The sequence below is a fragment of the Eschscholzia californica genome, unplaced genomic scaffold (assembly GCF_041429995.1).
Source record: "Eschscholzia californica isolate CP2 unplaced genomic scaffold, dmEscCali1.0.p SCAF_1, whole genome shotgun sequence".
Lineage (NCBI taxonomy): Eukaryota > Viridiplantae > Streptophyta > Magnoliopsida > Ranunculales > Papaveraceae > Eschscholzia > Eschscholzia californica.
In genome coordinates this window covers 1,565,149-1,582,523 of record NW_028238198.1, presented here as the reverse complement: position 1 = coordinate 1,582,523, position 17,375 = coordinate 1,565,149, and the positions used below count along the sequence as shown (strand labels likewise).

The 17,375-nt window shown below is 35.8% G+C and overlaps 4 protein-coding genes across 5 annotated transcripts; 2 read left to right on the top strand and 2 right to left on the bottom strand.

Moving 5' to 3' along the window:
* Nucleotides 1-1,971: 1,971 nt before the first annotated feature.
* Nucleotides 1,972-6,019, top strand: LOC147563039 (ubiquitin-conjugating enzyme E2-23 kDa-like). Of its 2 annotated transcripts, none has more exons than XM_086633965.1 (7): nucleotides 1,972-2,235; nucleotides 3,611-3,689; nucleotides 4,316-4,395; nucleotides 4,926-5,040; nucleotides 5,362-5,414; nucleotides 5,519-5,647; nucleotides 5,748-6,019. In XM_086633965.1, the coding sequence occupies exons 2-7, from the start codon at nucleotides 3,646-3,648 to the stop codon at nucleotides 5,885-5,887; spliced, it is 561 nt and encodes a 186-aa protein (XP_086490091.1). In that variant the 5' UTR covers nucleotides 1,972-2,235; nucleotides 3,611-3,645; the 3' UTR covers nucleotides 5,888-6,019. The 2 variants fall into 2 exon arrangements, with proteins under 2 accessions (XP_086490091.1, XP_086490084.1); XM_086633958.1 differs by having other exon boundaries at nucleotides 2,013-2,235; nucleotides 3,608-3,689.
* An 878-nt stretch (nucleotides 6,020-6,897) lies between these two features.
* Nucleotides 6,898-7,785, top strand: LOC147563038 (uncharacterized). The gene has a single exon (XM_086633976.1). The coding sequence runs from the start codon at nucleotides 7,033-7,035 to the stop codon at nucleotides 7,591-7,593; it is 561 nt and encodes a 186-aa protein (XP_086490102.1). The 5' UTR covers nucleotides 6,898-7,032; the 3' UTR covers nucleotides 7,594-7,785.
* A 750-nt stretch (nucleotides 7,786-8,535) lies between these two features.
* Nucleotides 8,536-10,346, bottom strand: LOC147563037 (RING-H2 finger protein ATL46-like). The gene has a single exon (XM_086633947.1). The coding sequence runs from the start codon at nucleotides 9,731-9,733 to the stop codon at nucleotides 8,657-8,659; it is 1,077 nt and encodes a 358-aa protein (XP_086490073.1). The 5' UTR covers nucleotides 9,734-10,346; the 3' UTR covers nucleotides 8,536-8,656.
* A 778-nt stretch (nucleotides 10,347-11,124) lies between these two features.
* On the bottom strand, nucleotides 11,125-17,131 carry LOC147563036 (uncharacterized). The gene is made up of 7 exons (XM_086633935.1): nucleotides 16,601-17,131; nucleotides 16,421-16,501; nucleotides 16,111-16,287; nucleotides 12,813-12,983; nucleotides 12,206-12,415; nucleotides 11,954-12,042; nucleotides 11,125-11,856 (listed from the first exon to the last, which is right to left on the bottom strand). The coding sequence occupies exons 1-7, from the start codon at nucleotides 16,686-16,688 to the stop codon at nucleotides 11,251-11,253; spliced, it is 1,422 nt and encodes a 473-aa protein (XP_086490061.1). The 5' UTR covers nucleotides 16,689-17,131; the 3' UTR covers nucleotides 11,125-11,250.
* Between the last annotated feature and the right edge of the window lie 244 nt (nucleotides 17,132-17,375).

Below are 17,375 nucleotides of genomic sequence, written 5' to 3'. Positions count from 1 at the left end.
AGTGATTGTAATTATTAGAAAATCGTCATTGTTATATTACGTATGATGTAAATATTTTGCAGTACTTCCAATTTTTCTGTAATACATATATACATTTATGATTTAGTAGAATATAGGAGCCACATTTTCGGACCTTGCTTCGGGCCACCTAAATATCAGGATCGATCCTGTGCAGCTTTTCCACTTGAGACACCTGAACAATCAACTTGATCTTCCAATCTTAAGGTTAGCTACATGTGAATTAAGACCTTCTTATTCCTTCTTTAGTGGTGAAGATTAAGAACGGCTATTGTTTTATGAATTGATAGGAAGTTCAAGCCTCATGTTTTGTCGGATTTAATTTGTGTCGACTCCCAATCAGCCCATTTTGATGTTCTTTTGTCGGATTTAATTTGCGCCTCATGTTTATTCTCTCGTGTCACATCTTCTGATCATCAAATCAACACACTTTGTTGTCTACTTACTTACAGTCGTCATACTATGCTGATACATCTCACAACTGAATTCCGATCGGGTGATATGTAGGGCATAGATCTAAAGACAAAAACTTTTTAACTTTCTATCTCTAGATCTATGCCGTACACATCACCAAGGTCGGGAGATGTGCCGGGCATAAACATTGTTATTACATGGAGTCGAATTAGTCGGAGAGCATTGGAGTGGGCAAAATGTTGGGAATCACGAGGCAGATAAACCCCAGTAGATGTAGTTGGAATGTGTGTAATACAAATAGCTGGCAGACACGTGTGTACGTTGAGTCGTCAACGAAAATATGTTAGTGGTCCCCTTTTCCCACATTAAATGACGAAAAAGGATTGGCCGTCTGACGTGTCCAATCAACAAAAATAAATAATTTCAAATCAAGTCCTCAACTACCTGTAAAATACAAAAATCAACCCCCCCAAGCACATGCCCTATTCTTCTCTTTATCTTCTCTTTCATTTCTATATATAACACCATCACCATTCTCTTCTTTCACTCACTACACATTACAAATTTCTCTCTTGTTTGCTTTCTCTTCTTCCTTCCTTCCTTTCTTTCTTTCTTTCTTTCTTTCTTTCTTTCTTTCTTTCTTTCTTTCTTTCTCTCTACAAGAATATATAGAATGTTGGCTAGACAGCAAAAGAGAAGACGGGTCATGGTGGTTGGTGGTGGTTCAGTTCGAATGAAAGTCAAGAGGCTGCAAAGGCTAGTGCCTGGTGGGAAAGGGTTAAGACCCAATCGACTTTTTCTTCAAACTGCCGACTACATTCTGCATTTGAAGTTAAAACTTAGATTTCTTCAAGCTCTTCTTAATGGCAACTTATTATCTCAAACTCAAGGATGATCAATTTACATATATGCATGGCATATAAACCACTAAAATAGTGGCTTATTGAGTTCCCTTCTTTGTTTTTTCTTTTGTTAATTTTATTATATTGTTTTTGTGCTAATTCACTATTTAATTAAAATTAGCATTTCATGGTTTTCGTATTTATGAAGAAATTAGTGAACTATTGTCTACATGTTAAATGTTTGGAATAGAAGATAAATGTCTCAGTTAAATGTTGATAAGTAGAAGTGTCATTGACAAAGTATTGAATTACGTATCTGCAATCATCTGACGAGTAACAAAATCTATTATTATTAACGAGTATATCACACACTATTTGATGATTCTTAATTATTTTGACATCAAACCCCCGAGCAAGTTCCTCATATGGTTTGTTTTACTTTCAATTTGCAACTAATCGCTTTTATCCATTTCGGTCTTATCAAGAAATAAGCAGTATCACTTATACTATACTACTTGTAATTTGACTAACATTTACTCTCTTCAAGACTTCTTTATGGGCTTGGACTATATTGCCCACAAAAATCTAAGGGCTTGGGATTGGGCTTGAAATTGTGCTTGGGCTTGAGATTGGTGTTGGGCCTGGGTCTGAGGGTCATAGCCCATTGAATTAGAGTTGCCCTTAGTATTTGGTCTCTGTTTTGAAGAAGAACATATAGGATAGGTTTCCAAGATGGCCATCCATGTCAACTCACCATTTTTCTGCACGTGCTAAGCAATGGATACATCAACGTCTTCTCCAACATCTTTTTTTTTTTTTCCCCTTTTCTTTCTCTCTCTCTCTAGACTAGAAAAAAAAGGGTCATCAAAACTTTCTCCATCAAAATCCTTCCAACTTCCAGTTTCTTCCAATCTCACTATTTCCAATTTGCAATTCTCTCTTAATCACCAAACCTACCTTGGTTCGTCTCTCTCTCTCTCTCTCTCTCCCTCTCTCTACTATGGTTGTTGTTCTTACTTTTTTTTGTTTTCTCAATTTTAGGGTATAATTTTTGTAAATTTTTCACTGTTCTTCAGATCCATATTAGGTTTGTATTTCTTTTGGGGAGATTAAGTTTGGGTAATGGGTAGATCCTAAAACATGATTAAATTCAGAACCCAAAAGCATAATCAATTTATAGTGTGTTCCTTTTAAATAGTTTGATTTACTTGTGGTTGTCTCTTTATATAATGATTGATCTATAGTGAAGTTGTTTATCCCCTCACTGAATTAGACCAAGTACTACTCTATCTTCCATTTTTGTCTATGCAAATAGTTCATAATCTTCATTTAATTATATCCAAACTTCAAATTTTGATTCTCATTTTGTTTGGGGTATAATGGTTTCTTTGTGTATTCTTCAACTTTGCATCTACTAAAGGTAGTCTGATATATTAATCAATAGGAAAATCTAGGTTTCATTTGTCACCACACCAATCCATCCCTTAGAACAACAACATAGCTGTTACCTTCTTCATAAGTGTAAGGAGCGATAGCGTATTCCTGTAGTAGTCGTTTGTACATGGTATTCCTGGCTATTCAGACTAATGTTCTTTTCTTAGTTTTCCATGACCCGTGTGACGAATTTCCATTTCTAAGATCTCGTTCCGGAATGTACATTGTCACTATGAGCTCATAATGTGATCCCTCAATGTGCGTCCGACGTTGCGTGAGTGCATTAAGATATTATCTAGTCGGCTCTTCTTTTTGGTAAGGAAGTCGACACTCTTGGGTTCAGTTGAAGGATGTATCACCCAAGTTTTGGATTTATTTGGATTCTATACCATTGTACTTCCCAATCAAATTCTTTATGACACTTACAATGAGCAGCTTTATGAACATCAAATTGAACGAAGTAACATTTGAATATTCTTATTGTTGAGCAAGAGAATTATTTGAAACTCTGAACTTGCCAAATAAATAAGTGCCACATAGATGTCGAAGTAGATGCTCATCCACTGAGGTAGTTTTTTCTTTCCACCTTAAGTTGTGGTAATTCGTCGACACACATCAAGCAAGTGGAAAAAGAAGTTTTCCACATGTCTCGTATGGAGCTGACATGAATGTTTGATTTTGTGGTAATTTTAGGGGTTTTTCTAGTAAGACCTATAGAACGATCGAAAATGCTAACTATGTTTTTGTGTTTCCATGAATTTTAGTTTTATTGAAAACCTATAACTCTTGGATTTCTTCCGTCGAATTTTAGCACCTGATGTAGTTGACTATTGCTAGTAGTAGTTATTTCATTTATTTCCATAATCAACTTTATCATCTAAGTTTTGTGATGCCTGCAGCAGATTAGGTTTTGAACAATAAGACTCAGTTCGAAAAGATGTCGTCTCCAAGTAAGAGGAGAGATATGGATGTCATGAAGTTGTAAGTTCCACTTATTTTTTTGGGAGTAACTTTTTATTCCATTCTTGTAGTTTCAATTCCTTTTCGTTAACAAAGAGGTGAGATGTTAAAATTCCGTCATAGCTTGACATCGAGCTAAACATTGTCTAACTTAGACAATCTCATATTCGCCAACTTGAGAAATTATCTGTGATTATGGAAATATACGCTTTCGCCCTGTAGACAATTTTCAACCTGGTTCTTGTGAAATTTTCTTTGTTGAATGCAGATGCTTCTGGCCCTCTGCCCCTCGATTATGCATAGAACTTGTAGGACCTTGGTGCTTCTAGTCCCCTTGGTTATGAACATAAATTTTGCCTTGGTGTGGGCATTAATGATATTCCTAACTGTGAAGACAAAATGTTAGATATTCAGTATAACATGTGAAATCTATATTGCTATTCAGGCAAGTTATGTACTTCGAAGTACTTCTAGTCATGCCAATATGGTAAAAAAAAATCTAAAGAGAAGTAGGTAGACATTAATCAAATAAACAGATAGTATGACATTGATTAATGAGGCAAGTATATGAGTGCCTTTTGATATATTTTGGTTGACTACTTGGATAATGATCGATTTAGTACCTCTACTTTATGTTGATTACTTAGGATGATGAGTGACTATACTGTGGAGACAATCAATGACGGACTCAGTGAGTTCAACGTGGAGTTCCATGGTCCAAAAGAAAGTAAGTTTTCTTTGCTGCCTCTCTTGATTTTGCTCATGTGATATCTTATCCGCCCGTTAGGCTTTTGTGATGGTTCATGTCTCCTTAGAACTATATGCCATTGTCATCGTTAATCACGATTGATTGTTTGTGGAGTATAATTGCTATAAATAGTAGTTTTCCATAGGCCATAGTCATCTTTTTCTCCCGTTTTGCCACTTTGAAAGTCGGATGAGTGACAGAGACCCTTGACTTTTACGCGTTGTTTCTAACTTGAAGTTACTCGGGGATAACATAAGACTCTATGAGAAAGTTGGTCTAACTCGGGTTTTTTTAAATCATTGTTACTCTCTCTAATTATATGGAGCCATTAACCACTTAAATTCCCAACTCATTTGGATTTTGAAGTACTAGTTGATCTATTCAAATTGTCCAGGATGTTTCATGTACTATATAATCATCCGCAGCCTACAATGTGAACGGAAACTCATCTATCTGGGACTTCAATTCATCTTTTCATATGCTTACCATTTTGACTTGCGTGGTTGCAGGCCTTTATGAAGGTGGAGTGTGGAAAATCCGCGTCGAACTGCCTGATGCCTACCCTTACAAGTCTCCTTCTATTGGCTTCATGAACAAAATTTTCCATCCAAATGTTGATGAATTGTGAGCATACATAATCTTTATTTCCAACCATATATATCAGTATTTTTTTCCCTCTTATAATAAGCTACGACTTTGTTATTTCTACGGACCAACGTATAAATCGTTTTTAATTGCGCAAGTTATCCTTGATGTTCCATTGGAAGTTGAAAGTGTTCGTTAATTCATCTAACCAAGACCATAACCAAGACATCAACATAATCCGAGAGCTACCCCATCTCTTTTCTTCGCCTATGCTTGAAGCACTTGTATTAACTTTTTCGTGTAATCTTATAATTCGTAAGTTTATCTAATCCAACTCATTACCTCTAATGTTCCTTTTAGGTCCGGCTCTGTGTGTTTGGATGTCATAAACCAATCTTGGAGCCCAATGTTTGGTAAGACCATATTCATAAATTTTTTGTTTATGCAAAACTTGTTTGCTTTCTCGGAAATACTTCTCCTTTGGCCTTACCATCTTTATATGCCCAATGTGTTGCAGATCTTCTGAATGTTTTCGAAGTTTTCCTTCCTCAGCTTTTGCTTTACCCCAATCCTTCAGACCCATTGAACGGCGACGCGGCATCATTGATGATGAAAGACAAGCAACAATATGAACAAAAAGTGAAAGGTTTAAGGATCATCTTAACTCTTTTCAATATCATTATAGTTAGATAATAGATTTTAACTGTTATTCCTCGAACATCAACGGAAATTTTCATTTTCAACAGAGTACTGTGAACGTTACGCGAAGAGAGAGAACATTTCAAACAATACTGCCGAAGAAAGTAGCGATGATGAGGATCTTAGTGACGAAAACAGCATGGGTTCAAGTGACGACGATGATGTTGCTGGAACTGCAGACCCATGAGAATTATGAGTCTGTTATTTTATCAAAATCTTCTTGATTTGGTTACTGATCTTTTATTTTGTATAAGAATAGTATTCAATTATCTGTAACAATTTGTACTTCAAATGATATATGCATGTGTAGGTGATAAAATGGGAATCAGGAACCACGATCAATGTCCCAAGTAAATGGTAATATTCGTACTTGGGTCACTTAATACATCTCATACACTTGTAAGCATGTGTCCCGAACTCCATTAATGGAGCACTCTGTGATTCATTCTCTCCAATAATGGGCATAAGTCAGAAGATAGAAGCTGGTACGGCCCAAATGATTGGGGTTGTTCTTGGGGTATAAGCTAGACCTATGATGAAGGAATTATGGGAGATAAAGAAGGATCTATTCTCTAAGAATAATCATACACTTGAAGATTTCTACTTTTGTTTCACTTTATATGTAACCCATTTTCCAATATTTTGAAAGTATTTTCGAATTAAAAATGAGTATGTGAGAAACCGTTCATGAATAATCGTACGCTAGCCCAAGCGGTCTAAGGGTGAAATGTGTCTATCCTGTCCGGATGGAACCGTAGCTACCTACCCAACACCCCTGGGGATCCCTGCTCGGAAAGGGAAACGTAAAAAAAAAAATGTGGATGTCTACATCCGTGGTGGAATCTGAAACTCAATCAACCGTCTTCTGACACATACAACCTTGTCACATGAGGAAATTGAGGGGATCGCTTATTTAAGTCTCTCATTTGCACTTTCATGAGATCTAATCGAACATTCATGAGATCCAATCGAACCTAGGATCTACATGTTTCAGAGCTGAGTGTTTAATCATTAAATCTTTGTACCATTGAGATTTGGTAATAGTGATATATAAGGTGAGGTTTGTTAACCCACGTTGACACGTTGTTAACCAAGAAAAACGAAAAAACCGGGAAAACCCGTTAAAACGAGAGAGAGAGAGAGAGAGAGAGAGAGAGAGAGAAAATTCCGATATAAAATCAGAAGATCCGTTTCATTTACAATTTCGAGCCGTTAGAGGCTCCCCACTCCTGGCATTTTACTTTTACCCCCATTCTCATCTCCTCAATTTCTAGAGAGAGAAAGAGAGAGAGAGAGAGAGAGAGAATTAGGGTTAGGGTTTGAAATTAAGAAATGGTGGTGGGGGCGGCAGATCAAAATCATCAAGAACCATCATCATCATCATCATCAAATAAAGAAGAAGAAATGGCTGAAATTATGTTCACAAAAAGAGGATGTTGTTTTTGGTTACCTTGTTTCGGATCAGATCGATCATCACAGGCAGTCGGATCCGCCGCTTGGTGGGAAAGAATCCAAGGGTCGTCGTCATCAGATCAATACGAAGATAAATGGTGGAATAAAGGTATAATAGCGTTCAAGAAGGTAAGAGAATGGTCGGAAATTGTTGCTGGTCCTAAATGGAAGACATTTATCCGGCGGTTCAATAAGAACAACCACCATCATTACCACCACCAGAGGGGTAATAGCGGCGGCGCCGGCGGCGGAGGATATGGGGGTAAGAAATTTCAGTACGATCCGTTAAGTTATGCTCTTAATTTCGAGGAAGGAGCGAGAGAAAATGGGTATTTTGAAGAAGATTACGGGTACCCGGATTTCTCATCCCGGTATGCTTCTATTCCGGTTTCTGCTAAATCTTCTATGGATCTTGGAAAAGATGGGCCTTCTTTTACCTAGGATGATATGGCCCATGGACCCAATGGCCCAATTATCACTTCAATAAAAAAAAAATCAAGTGGTGATTCGGAAAAAAAAAAAAAAAAGGTATCTTTACATTCGAATTTGTGATAGTAGTTGATGGTTGATTTTTGATTGTAGTAGTGGAAATTTATTTGGTTTTACGTTTCGTATATGAACAACTATTCTTTATGTGTTTAATATGTCATCGAAAAAATTAAGAACAAAAAATTCCTAATGGTGGTACTACCAACCTATCAAAGTAATCAAGATGGTGGGTTTTTGTAATTTCTTTTAAATTCTATATTTTATATTATCTCTTGTTTAGGTTAAGCAATTTTATGTGTCATTTCTTTGGATGGTTTTGATTGTGGATGGTAATGGGACTTTTCTTGTTTATTTGTAATTGTTTGGTATATGTAGGGTAGAGGTGAACTCCTTACCAATAATAAACTATAATTAACCATTTTTAGTGTTATTGTGAATGAGACGATATGACCATATATGTGAACATAAAACCGTGAGGCCCGAGTATTACTAGCAACCCGTAAGGCTAGTCTACATCATCCTATAATACGTGTAATTTCGCTCTTAAGAGGTTAAACACTCTTCTTTTATGAGGCTTTTTAAAATTTTAAAGCTCTAAAGTGCTCAAGCGTACAATATCACTAACTGGCAAGCCCTATCATCCTGTAACTCAATCAACTAATTTTGGAAGATTTAATTCTACAAACATAACGTTTCGTGTTCCCATTATAAGATGTATATAGTTAATTCTTTTTCGTACGAACTTGTCATATGAGGTGACTTAGAGAGTGGGTCGGCAAGATGTTTACTCTGCACAAGCCATGAGCAACTTACCGACAACTTTCTCATGCGAGCCATCTGTATACACCGACACATTACTGTCTTCACAAATCACACATACAAATGCCAAAGGAAGAAGAAAAACAAGAACACAAAGAAAAAACTCTTATTGAGGATGTAATTTGAGTAATAAATATAGTACAAGATACCTTTAGTTTCATCCATTCAATAGTTATCTATTTTCACACACTAAGCCCTAAGGTACAAATTTGTTTGAAGAAGTTGGGAAATTATCTTTCTTAGGCCAAAGCCAAATCTTAGAAACAGAAAAGCTCTCACCTTTACTCCTATTATTCAACTTCTTCCCTTCTTCAAGATCTCCATTAAATAAAGAATACCCATTTTGCCCTTTCATAGAATCCTTATCATTTCCATCTTTATCATGAGACAGAGCAACTTGCAGATTTGATTCACCAACCACATACTTTAATGAACCCATTGAGTAACATCTCCTTGCATCTAAATTATTACTACTACTCTCTCCTTCTTCTTCTTCTTCTTCCTTTCTCTCTCCTCCTCCATTATTAACATTCCTAAACTTCCCAAGTTTCACAGGAAAAACCCTTCTTGTTTCTTCAATTTCCATTGAAACCCCATTTTCATTATTATCATCTTGTACTTCAATTTCTTCTCTTGAATCATCAAAAACAAAAGTTGGGTTATGAATAGGAGGAAGTCCAGGAGTAAAAAGGGTTCCTCTGCAAAGAGGACAAGTTGAATTTGAGAGAAGCCATTTATCAATACAATCTATATGAAAAGCATGACTACATAAAGGAAGTAATCTCAATTTATCTTCTTCTGAAAATTCACAAAGACAAACAGCACAATCAAAAGCTTCTGATATACTACCCATTATCTCTTTATAAAGGAAAACTGGTAATTGATCAATGAAAGCTTGATCAAGACCAGAATCATGGAGGTGGAAAAGTTGTTGAAGTTGTCTTTGAAGAACATCAGAACCAGAGTTAAACTCTGTGTATCTATTAGATTGAGAAATTGAAGATGATGATGAAGAAGAAGAGTGTCTTGACAAGAATTTAACTACTAAATGAAGTAAACTTGAGATTAAGAAAATAGCTCCTATGATTACTATGATGAAGATGATAGCTGGACTCAATTTACTACTACCAGATGATGATATTTGTGTTGATTCTTTAGGGTAATTACTGTTTGGTGAAGAAGAACTCAAGTGAGAAAACAGAGGAGATATAGATGGTGGATGTGTTAAAAAGATACCATCTTTTTTCTGCAATTGAGATTGAATTGAAGACATTTTAGGAGATGGGTATGATCAAATCAATCAAAAAAATCTAATTTCTTAACAAATTTTGAGATCAAAGGGATACCCAGAACTCATTCATTAGGTTTTTTGTAAAACAGAAAACCCCCATCTCATATGAGATCAAATGAATCTGAACAATTTTTTCTATGTTTTCTAAGATATATTGAAAATTGCAGAGTACCAACCTTGGTGAGAAGAATCCACCATTAAAACTTGACAAGTCTGACTTGTTTACTGTCCTAGCAGTGGTAGAAAAACCCTAAAAATTGGAAGATGGAATCTTGATTTTTTTCACAAAAGTGAGGAAGACAAAGTTGTTGCTTCCAGTTACCAAAAGTGAAAGGTAGGTGCTCTCATTGAGTGACAAATAGAACAAAAGTGTAGTAAGGCTCTTTAGTGTAATTTCTCTAATTTTGTAAGGGTACAATGGTCATTATTCTTGAACACTTAAATTCCTTGGATCAGATGATTACAAGTAGAAGTGGTGATTATCAAGAATAGAAGTTGATTAATCTAATGATTGAGATTCATTTGGGGAAAGTGGTCAATTATTTTGGATGGTCAAGATCATATACAAGTTTTTATCCTAATTAATGGTGATGTTCCCAAATTGAAAAGAGTGGTTGAGTTAGCTTATATATCAAGTAATCTTTGTCCCTAGAGGGGGTATTAGGTAATGCTTTTAAGGGATAAAAATTGTTAATGAGAAGATCTTTTAGGTTTTAAGTAGGAAAAGAACGTGGAGTTCATGACAAAAATGTGCTATGTTTATTTGAATAAAACTTCACTCTCATAGGAAAATACAAACTTGAAGTTGGTAACAAAATGAAATTACAAGAAAGACAAAGTTTGTTTATTTCGATACTGAGTCATTTGTTTACATTACAGACGAAAAAACAATGTTCATATTAGAGAGCTCGTCAACTTACAAACGTTGAATGTCAAATTTATCGACACATGTTATCGCGTGAACGTTTTATAGGAAAAAAGTGTGGTTATAAAACTTAACTTTTGTAAAGCGGGTTTACAACAAATTAGTATTCATTCTACATGTATGACCTATTGTAAATTGAGTAATGCTAGAGAACAAGAGAAACTAGACAGACTCCGAACAGAAATCATTATGATTCGTTGTTTAGTAGATCAAGGTCACAAAAAACACAAATCACGACAATCTACATAAGATTTCTGTTCAGGGTCTGACTAGTTTTTCTTCATTCATTACATTAAATTTATTGGAATCAATTTAATAAGATGACAAATTTTTATGTAAATTTTGTGAACAATTACCTAATCTGTTTAAATATTAATTATGACCCCACTTAAATTATTTCAAATCTTGTACTTTTGGACTGTTAGGTGAAACATAATCTATGGATCTATTTTTGATTTGTGACAGAAAACTAATGCTGGACAGTCTTCATACAAAAATATAGCTTTTACACCTCAAGAGTATTATAATATTTTGAATCTGAAATCTAGTGATATAATAGAAATTGCAGACAAGTTTAATAATAATCATAGGGATGACCCATGAAATTGACTTGAGATTTGGTCTTCTGTTGATCTTCCTGAACTGCCCCAAAGAGAACCTCCTTGGTTGTCTCACAACTTGGCTCGTAATATGTCTGTGAACTTGTCGAGTAATGCCGTCGATAATGCTGTTGTTGTTGTTGCTGCTGCTTCTGATTTTGATGGAGATCACTATTCCACCCATTAGAGTAAGCTCGACTTGGTCTAACATGATGGGTTTTCTCCGGGGTTTTGGCCATAAACGCGTAAGTCTTCTTCGGAGTTGGTGTTCTAGTTTCGATAGAAGGTGGCTCGTCTTCGTCTGGAATCACAAAACTTTCTTGTAATGGCCAAGAGTTCGAACGCTGGTTTTGGTACTGGTTTTGATGTTTCAGAGGTTTCTTTCTATATCCGAACAACCCTCCAACGATTTCTGTGAAAGATGTTCCGGCGTTCATGAAAAGATTTGTCAATGACCCAAATACGCCATCTTCTTGATTTTCTTGTTCATCTCCAGTTGGGATTAATGGTGGTCTTAGTGATGATTTCGGTGGCTTCTGATATGGACTGAGAGAAATGCTTTGTTTCCTGGTCTCGAGATCCTATACAAAAAAAAAGGAAACAAAAAGATGTGTTCAATTTTATGTTCATATAAACTTTTCTCACTATTACTAAAATTAAGACGGTGGTGATATTTACATCTTGTGAAGACACCATTGTGCCCACTCTTCGCTGAAGCATCGCTAGCATGTAACCAAAGAAGCCTGCTGCAACAAGAACCACAATCCCTGCAAATATCGAACTAAGAATTAACATCTTTACCCATTCAAATGTGATGAAAGCAGAATGAGATTCACCATCAAACGAAGATTCATCGTCATACTCATCTCAATCGAACTGAGATTTACCATCTTATATATTTGGGAAAAGAATTTGGAGTAGAACGTTTACCTAGAGGGAAACCAGATCCGTATTGGTAAGCACAATCGTCAAAGTGGAGTTGGATCTCTCGGATTGCCTGGTTTCCTCTGTCTATGATCAGAAGAGAACAACTGCTTCCAATATAAACCACATCAAAATCAGAAGAGAATTTTGCATCTTCACTTGGCCCATCAACATGCCCTCCTCGACCCAAGTTTCCTCCCGCAATTGTGGTCACTCCTACAAAGAATAGTTGTGCGAGTTCCACCATTACATTACACCTAAAGATATCTTATAAGTTATAACAGTCTTTTGGGAATGTAGTATATGCTCTGAGGCATCAAAACGCATGCTTAATATTATTTAGTTTCAGTTGCTATTTCTACTCGTTTATAAAAGCTGTAGCTCCGACATTTTTATCGTTATATCATATTAAAAAAGAAGAATTGCTAGAGAAGCTCAGAAAGCATGTTTTTATCTTTCTAGTAAGTAATCCTTCCGAGAAGAGATTAGTGAAGAAAAAGTCATTCTGTACATTATAGTTCATTTGATATTTTCAGGGTTAGTTTATGAAACGTCGACAAACAAAAAGGGACAAGTTCTGTAGGATTAGAATCGGGACTATTAACTGAATTACCTGCATCACTAATCTTTCTGATGGCAGAGTTCATAGTGTCCGCGATATAGATACTCCCTCTATCATCCACTGTAAGGCCCTTCGGATGGTTCATCCTTGCTTCTCGCGGCCTCCCATCTACATGCCCTGTGTATCCATCCGATGAACCAGCAACAAGTTTTGGCCTACTATCTGCATCGAGAACACTTGGGGTTAAGAAAGAACTCCAAAGAAATTTCAGCCGAAACCTCTAGTTGGTACAAACTACAGTCAGCGACAAGCTTGATGTGGAAGAGAAACTAAAAAACGAAGCTATAAATCAGTGATAAATATAGTGAGAAAAGAATTAGGCTACTTCGAGTAGCTAAATAGCCTTACACTCATTCAGGAGAACTCGACTGGCGAGTTGTTAAAGATGAAATGAGTAAAGAGGAGACAGTCTTGATAACTCTCTAGTAAGAAAAGAAGTGCATATGAGGATTCTTTCGAGAAAGGTGAAGAATCTCAAAAAAAAATAGAACCAGGTGACACGAATATAGCAAGTCAGGGAGACCCAAGGCAAAGCACGACGTGAACCAAGGTGGTACAGACATGACAAGTCAGGGACACCCGAGGGAAGGCTCGGTGCGGACCAAGGTGGCACGGACATGACAAGTCAGGGACACCCGAGGGAAGGCTCGGTGCGGACCAAGGTGGCATTAGCATGAGACCAAGTCAATGTGTTTGTGGGAGAGCCCTTTAACAAAAACGGGGAAGCCTATAAAACTTCGTTTTAGTTATGAAATTTGTGTAGTAGGTTTCTATTGGCCCTACTACCACACACGAGTATAAAGTTCTTAGCTGCTAAAAAGAGTAGAAAGACAATATTTATTTAAGGGACCGTGATTCTCGTCTTAATGGGAATCCCCATACTTTGTAAAGCATATCCATTAACCTTGTAATGATGACCGCACAAAAGGAAGTCCACTGAATAGAAGTTACGGGTCGTGTACGTCGTATGCCTACTTTTTTAAAACATTTCTAGTAGTTTTAGTAGACGGATACGGAATCTGAGTTTATGTGTTTAGATGCAACAACGAGATTGTATATGTATCAACTAACAAGTAACTTTGTTGGTTGATTGGTCACATTCTATTAATGAAATGGATGAGACCTAAGATGATTAAGAAGATTTTCAGGTCAATAAATTAATATCGTTTATCAGTAATATAATAAAACACAGATGTAGAAATAAAAAACCAACTCGACTAAGTAGACTCTAGTTTTACCTCATTCTTAAGGAGATGAACTCTGATGGAGGATTACTTACTGTGTTGAAATTTTTTTGCTCTTATACTAAAAAAACACATGTTTTTGTGGTAGTCAGGCAGGTACATCACATTGATGAGTAGATGGATTCCTATACTGACCTGACAAAACATGCATTCTTAGTGGGAGTTAGGCAAAAGTCAGGGATTGTGTCATAAACTTGGAACAGAGTGTGCGTCTATATAATTGGAAAAAAACTCTTTTTTTCAATAAATGGTAAAAGAAAATGATTTTACTTGGGGAAGTTTTATGGGGGCCGTTTTTGGTAAATGGTAAAAAGTTCCCCAAGTAAAATCGTTTTTTTATCATTTACTCAAAAAAGAACTTTTTTACAATTATAGAGACCCACACTCTACTCTGAGCCTATGGCACATTGCTTGACTTGTGTCTAACTCCCACTAAAAATACATGTTTTGTCAGGTGAGGGTGGGAATCCGTCTACTCATTTCATTCAATGTGATGTACGCCTAACTACCACAAAAACATGTGTTTTTTAGTTCATAGGAGAACCAAAAAATTTCAACACAAGAATAGATCTCACTACAAATGACACGTAACAATAATAGCAAATGGTTGCTTGACATCATTTCAACATTTTCCTTCTCAAAATAGACATTTATTAAAGGATCATTAATTCATTAGGACAATGCTAACCCATAGTGATAGATAGCCTCGAGAATCTATCTAACATAGTTTTATCAATTCTCTACGGAGTGCAGAGTTTTCGCTTTCTGCGTCAAGATTCAAAGCCGCATCAAGAAGTATACAGATATCTAATTTGTTAACATTGGTATTTATGATTTAATAATCATCTTACTATAAAGTATTCATCCTTGATTGTGCCAGATTCAAAGCCGCATCAAGAAGTATACAGATATCTAATTTGTTTAACATTGGTATTTATGATTTAATAATCATCTTACTGTAAAGTATTCATCCTTGATTGTGCCACCAAGGCAACTCCTTGTGATTCTATGAATGATAGTCTCACTGCGGGTGACTATGCAGAGTTAATTTCAGTCCTCTTTTAGACAAGATCTTAAATTGTTTTTTTTTTTTTTGAAGCCAAAATACTATTATAAGTAAAAGAGTTACAACGTTAAGACCCAAAAGATTAAACATTACAAACTTAGGTACTAACTAGTAACCATAATTTAACGTCTGAGGGCTAAAAGATTTTAAATTGTTGGATAACATGTAGAGGTATGTTGAAATAGATTTGCACACAGTGACAACAATCATCTCATTCATATACATAGAGATTAGTCGAATTGTTATTCTTATTTCTACTACATCTGTGTTGTATTATATTACAATGACATTACTGATATATGACTAATTCAATGATCAAAGAATCTTTTTAATCTTAGGTCACATCCATTTCATGAATAAAATGTGGTCAATCAACCAACCAACCAACAAAGTTACTTGTTACAATTACAATCTCGTTGTTGCATCGAAACATATAAACTCAGAAGTCCGTCTCCATCTACCAAAACTACTGGAAATGTTTCAAAAAAGTAGGCATATGACGTACAAGGCATATAACTGCTATTCAGTGGGCTTCCTTTTGTGCGGTCATCATCATTACAAGGTTAATGGTTATGTTTTACAAAGTATGGGGTTTCCCATTAAAACGAAAATTACGGTCCCTCAAAATAAATATTGTCTTTCTACTGTTTTTAGTGGCTAAGAACTATACACTCGTGTGTGGTAGTAATGCCAATAGAAACCTACTACGGGAAGTTTTATAGGCTTCCCCGTTTTTGTTAAAGGGTCCTTTCACAAACAAATTGACTTGGTCTGATGCTAATAGGTCCCCTTTTACAATAGGGTATATCATTGAATTTTCACTAACTACGAAAACCACTATAAATGTTAGAGATGAATGTTCACTAACTACGAAAACCTCTTAAACACAAACACAAATTTGTTTCTTCTAAAAGAGGACTATATCATTGAATTTTGTTTACTTAATTTAAAGCATTGGAAGAGAAGCAATAGTACTTACAGCGAGACAAAGGTTGAGAGATCTTATATAGATTACTATTTGCAGAATCCAAAACAAGAAGCTCCCCATTAGACAAAACTTCAATCGAATACGGCTCGATTCCTAGCTTACTTCCATCAAACACAGTCTCCACAGTATACCCACCTTCAAACTTCATCAATGGACGACCAGTAATAGCTAATCACACAAATGGAACACCCACAACCCCAATAAATTAATTAATGGTAATAACCAATTTCCAATACACAATGAAACAAAAGTACAAGAGAGATAGAAAGTAAATGTGGGTTTCAATTGAGAGATGTTTAACCTGTTTTGGTGGTGGCTTTCATCGACCATACCCATTTCATAAGTGAAGAAAGAGCATTTGAGATATACCCATTTACAATTTCTACAAAAAAATATAAGAACATTAAAAATAGCTAAAGATTGAAGTTCAGAAATGGGGGTAAGGAGAGTTACAGAGAGAGAGAGAGAGAGAGAGAGTTACTTGAAGGAGGAGTAGCTGAAGCAATGGATGTAAAACCACAAACTAAAACCATTAAAATGAGAAAGAATACAACTTCATTCTTCCCCATTTCTCTTAAAACATAGAGAATTGAAATTCAAATCAGCTTAAGAAGAAGAAGAAGAAAGAAGGTATTATCATGAAAGAGGTTGATACATTCCAAAAACCCTAATTGTGAATCACACACTTTTGGGTTTAGAGAGAAGTTTCTTTTCTAGAGAGAGAGAAAGAGTAGAAAGAGGTGGGGAAAGGGAGAGAAAGTGAAGATATAAAGGGAGGGTGAAAGATGTGAAATTCCCAAAGAGACAAACAAGTTAATAAAGTGGGATTATTACAGTACAAAAATATTAGTAGTAGTAGATTAATTAGCGGGACCTTTGTCTCTTCAAATTTGGATTAATTATTATTCATCTACTAATGTTTGTTTATATTTTAGAGAGAGAAAGAGAGTGATGATGGAATCTATGCTCACACAGTCACACTAGTAGTACTAATCTGACTAGAATTCATCATAAGAATTACCTACCCGCCGTTGGATTTTGTACTATTTTATAATCTTGAAATCCCAAGGTTTTTAATTATGGCCCCACGTGTAAAAACTAGGTCGATGTTTTGGGGAAATATGAAAATTTTCCGGGGGAGAAATTTTAGGGTGGAAATAAACTTTTTTTGGTTCTTCCAAACACTACCCAAGTTTTTATTGTCTTCTTCCTTCCAACCAACATCAACTCCGACGACTTCTACAATATACTCCGGC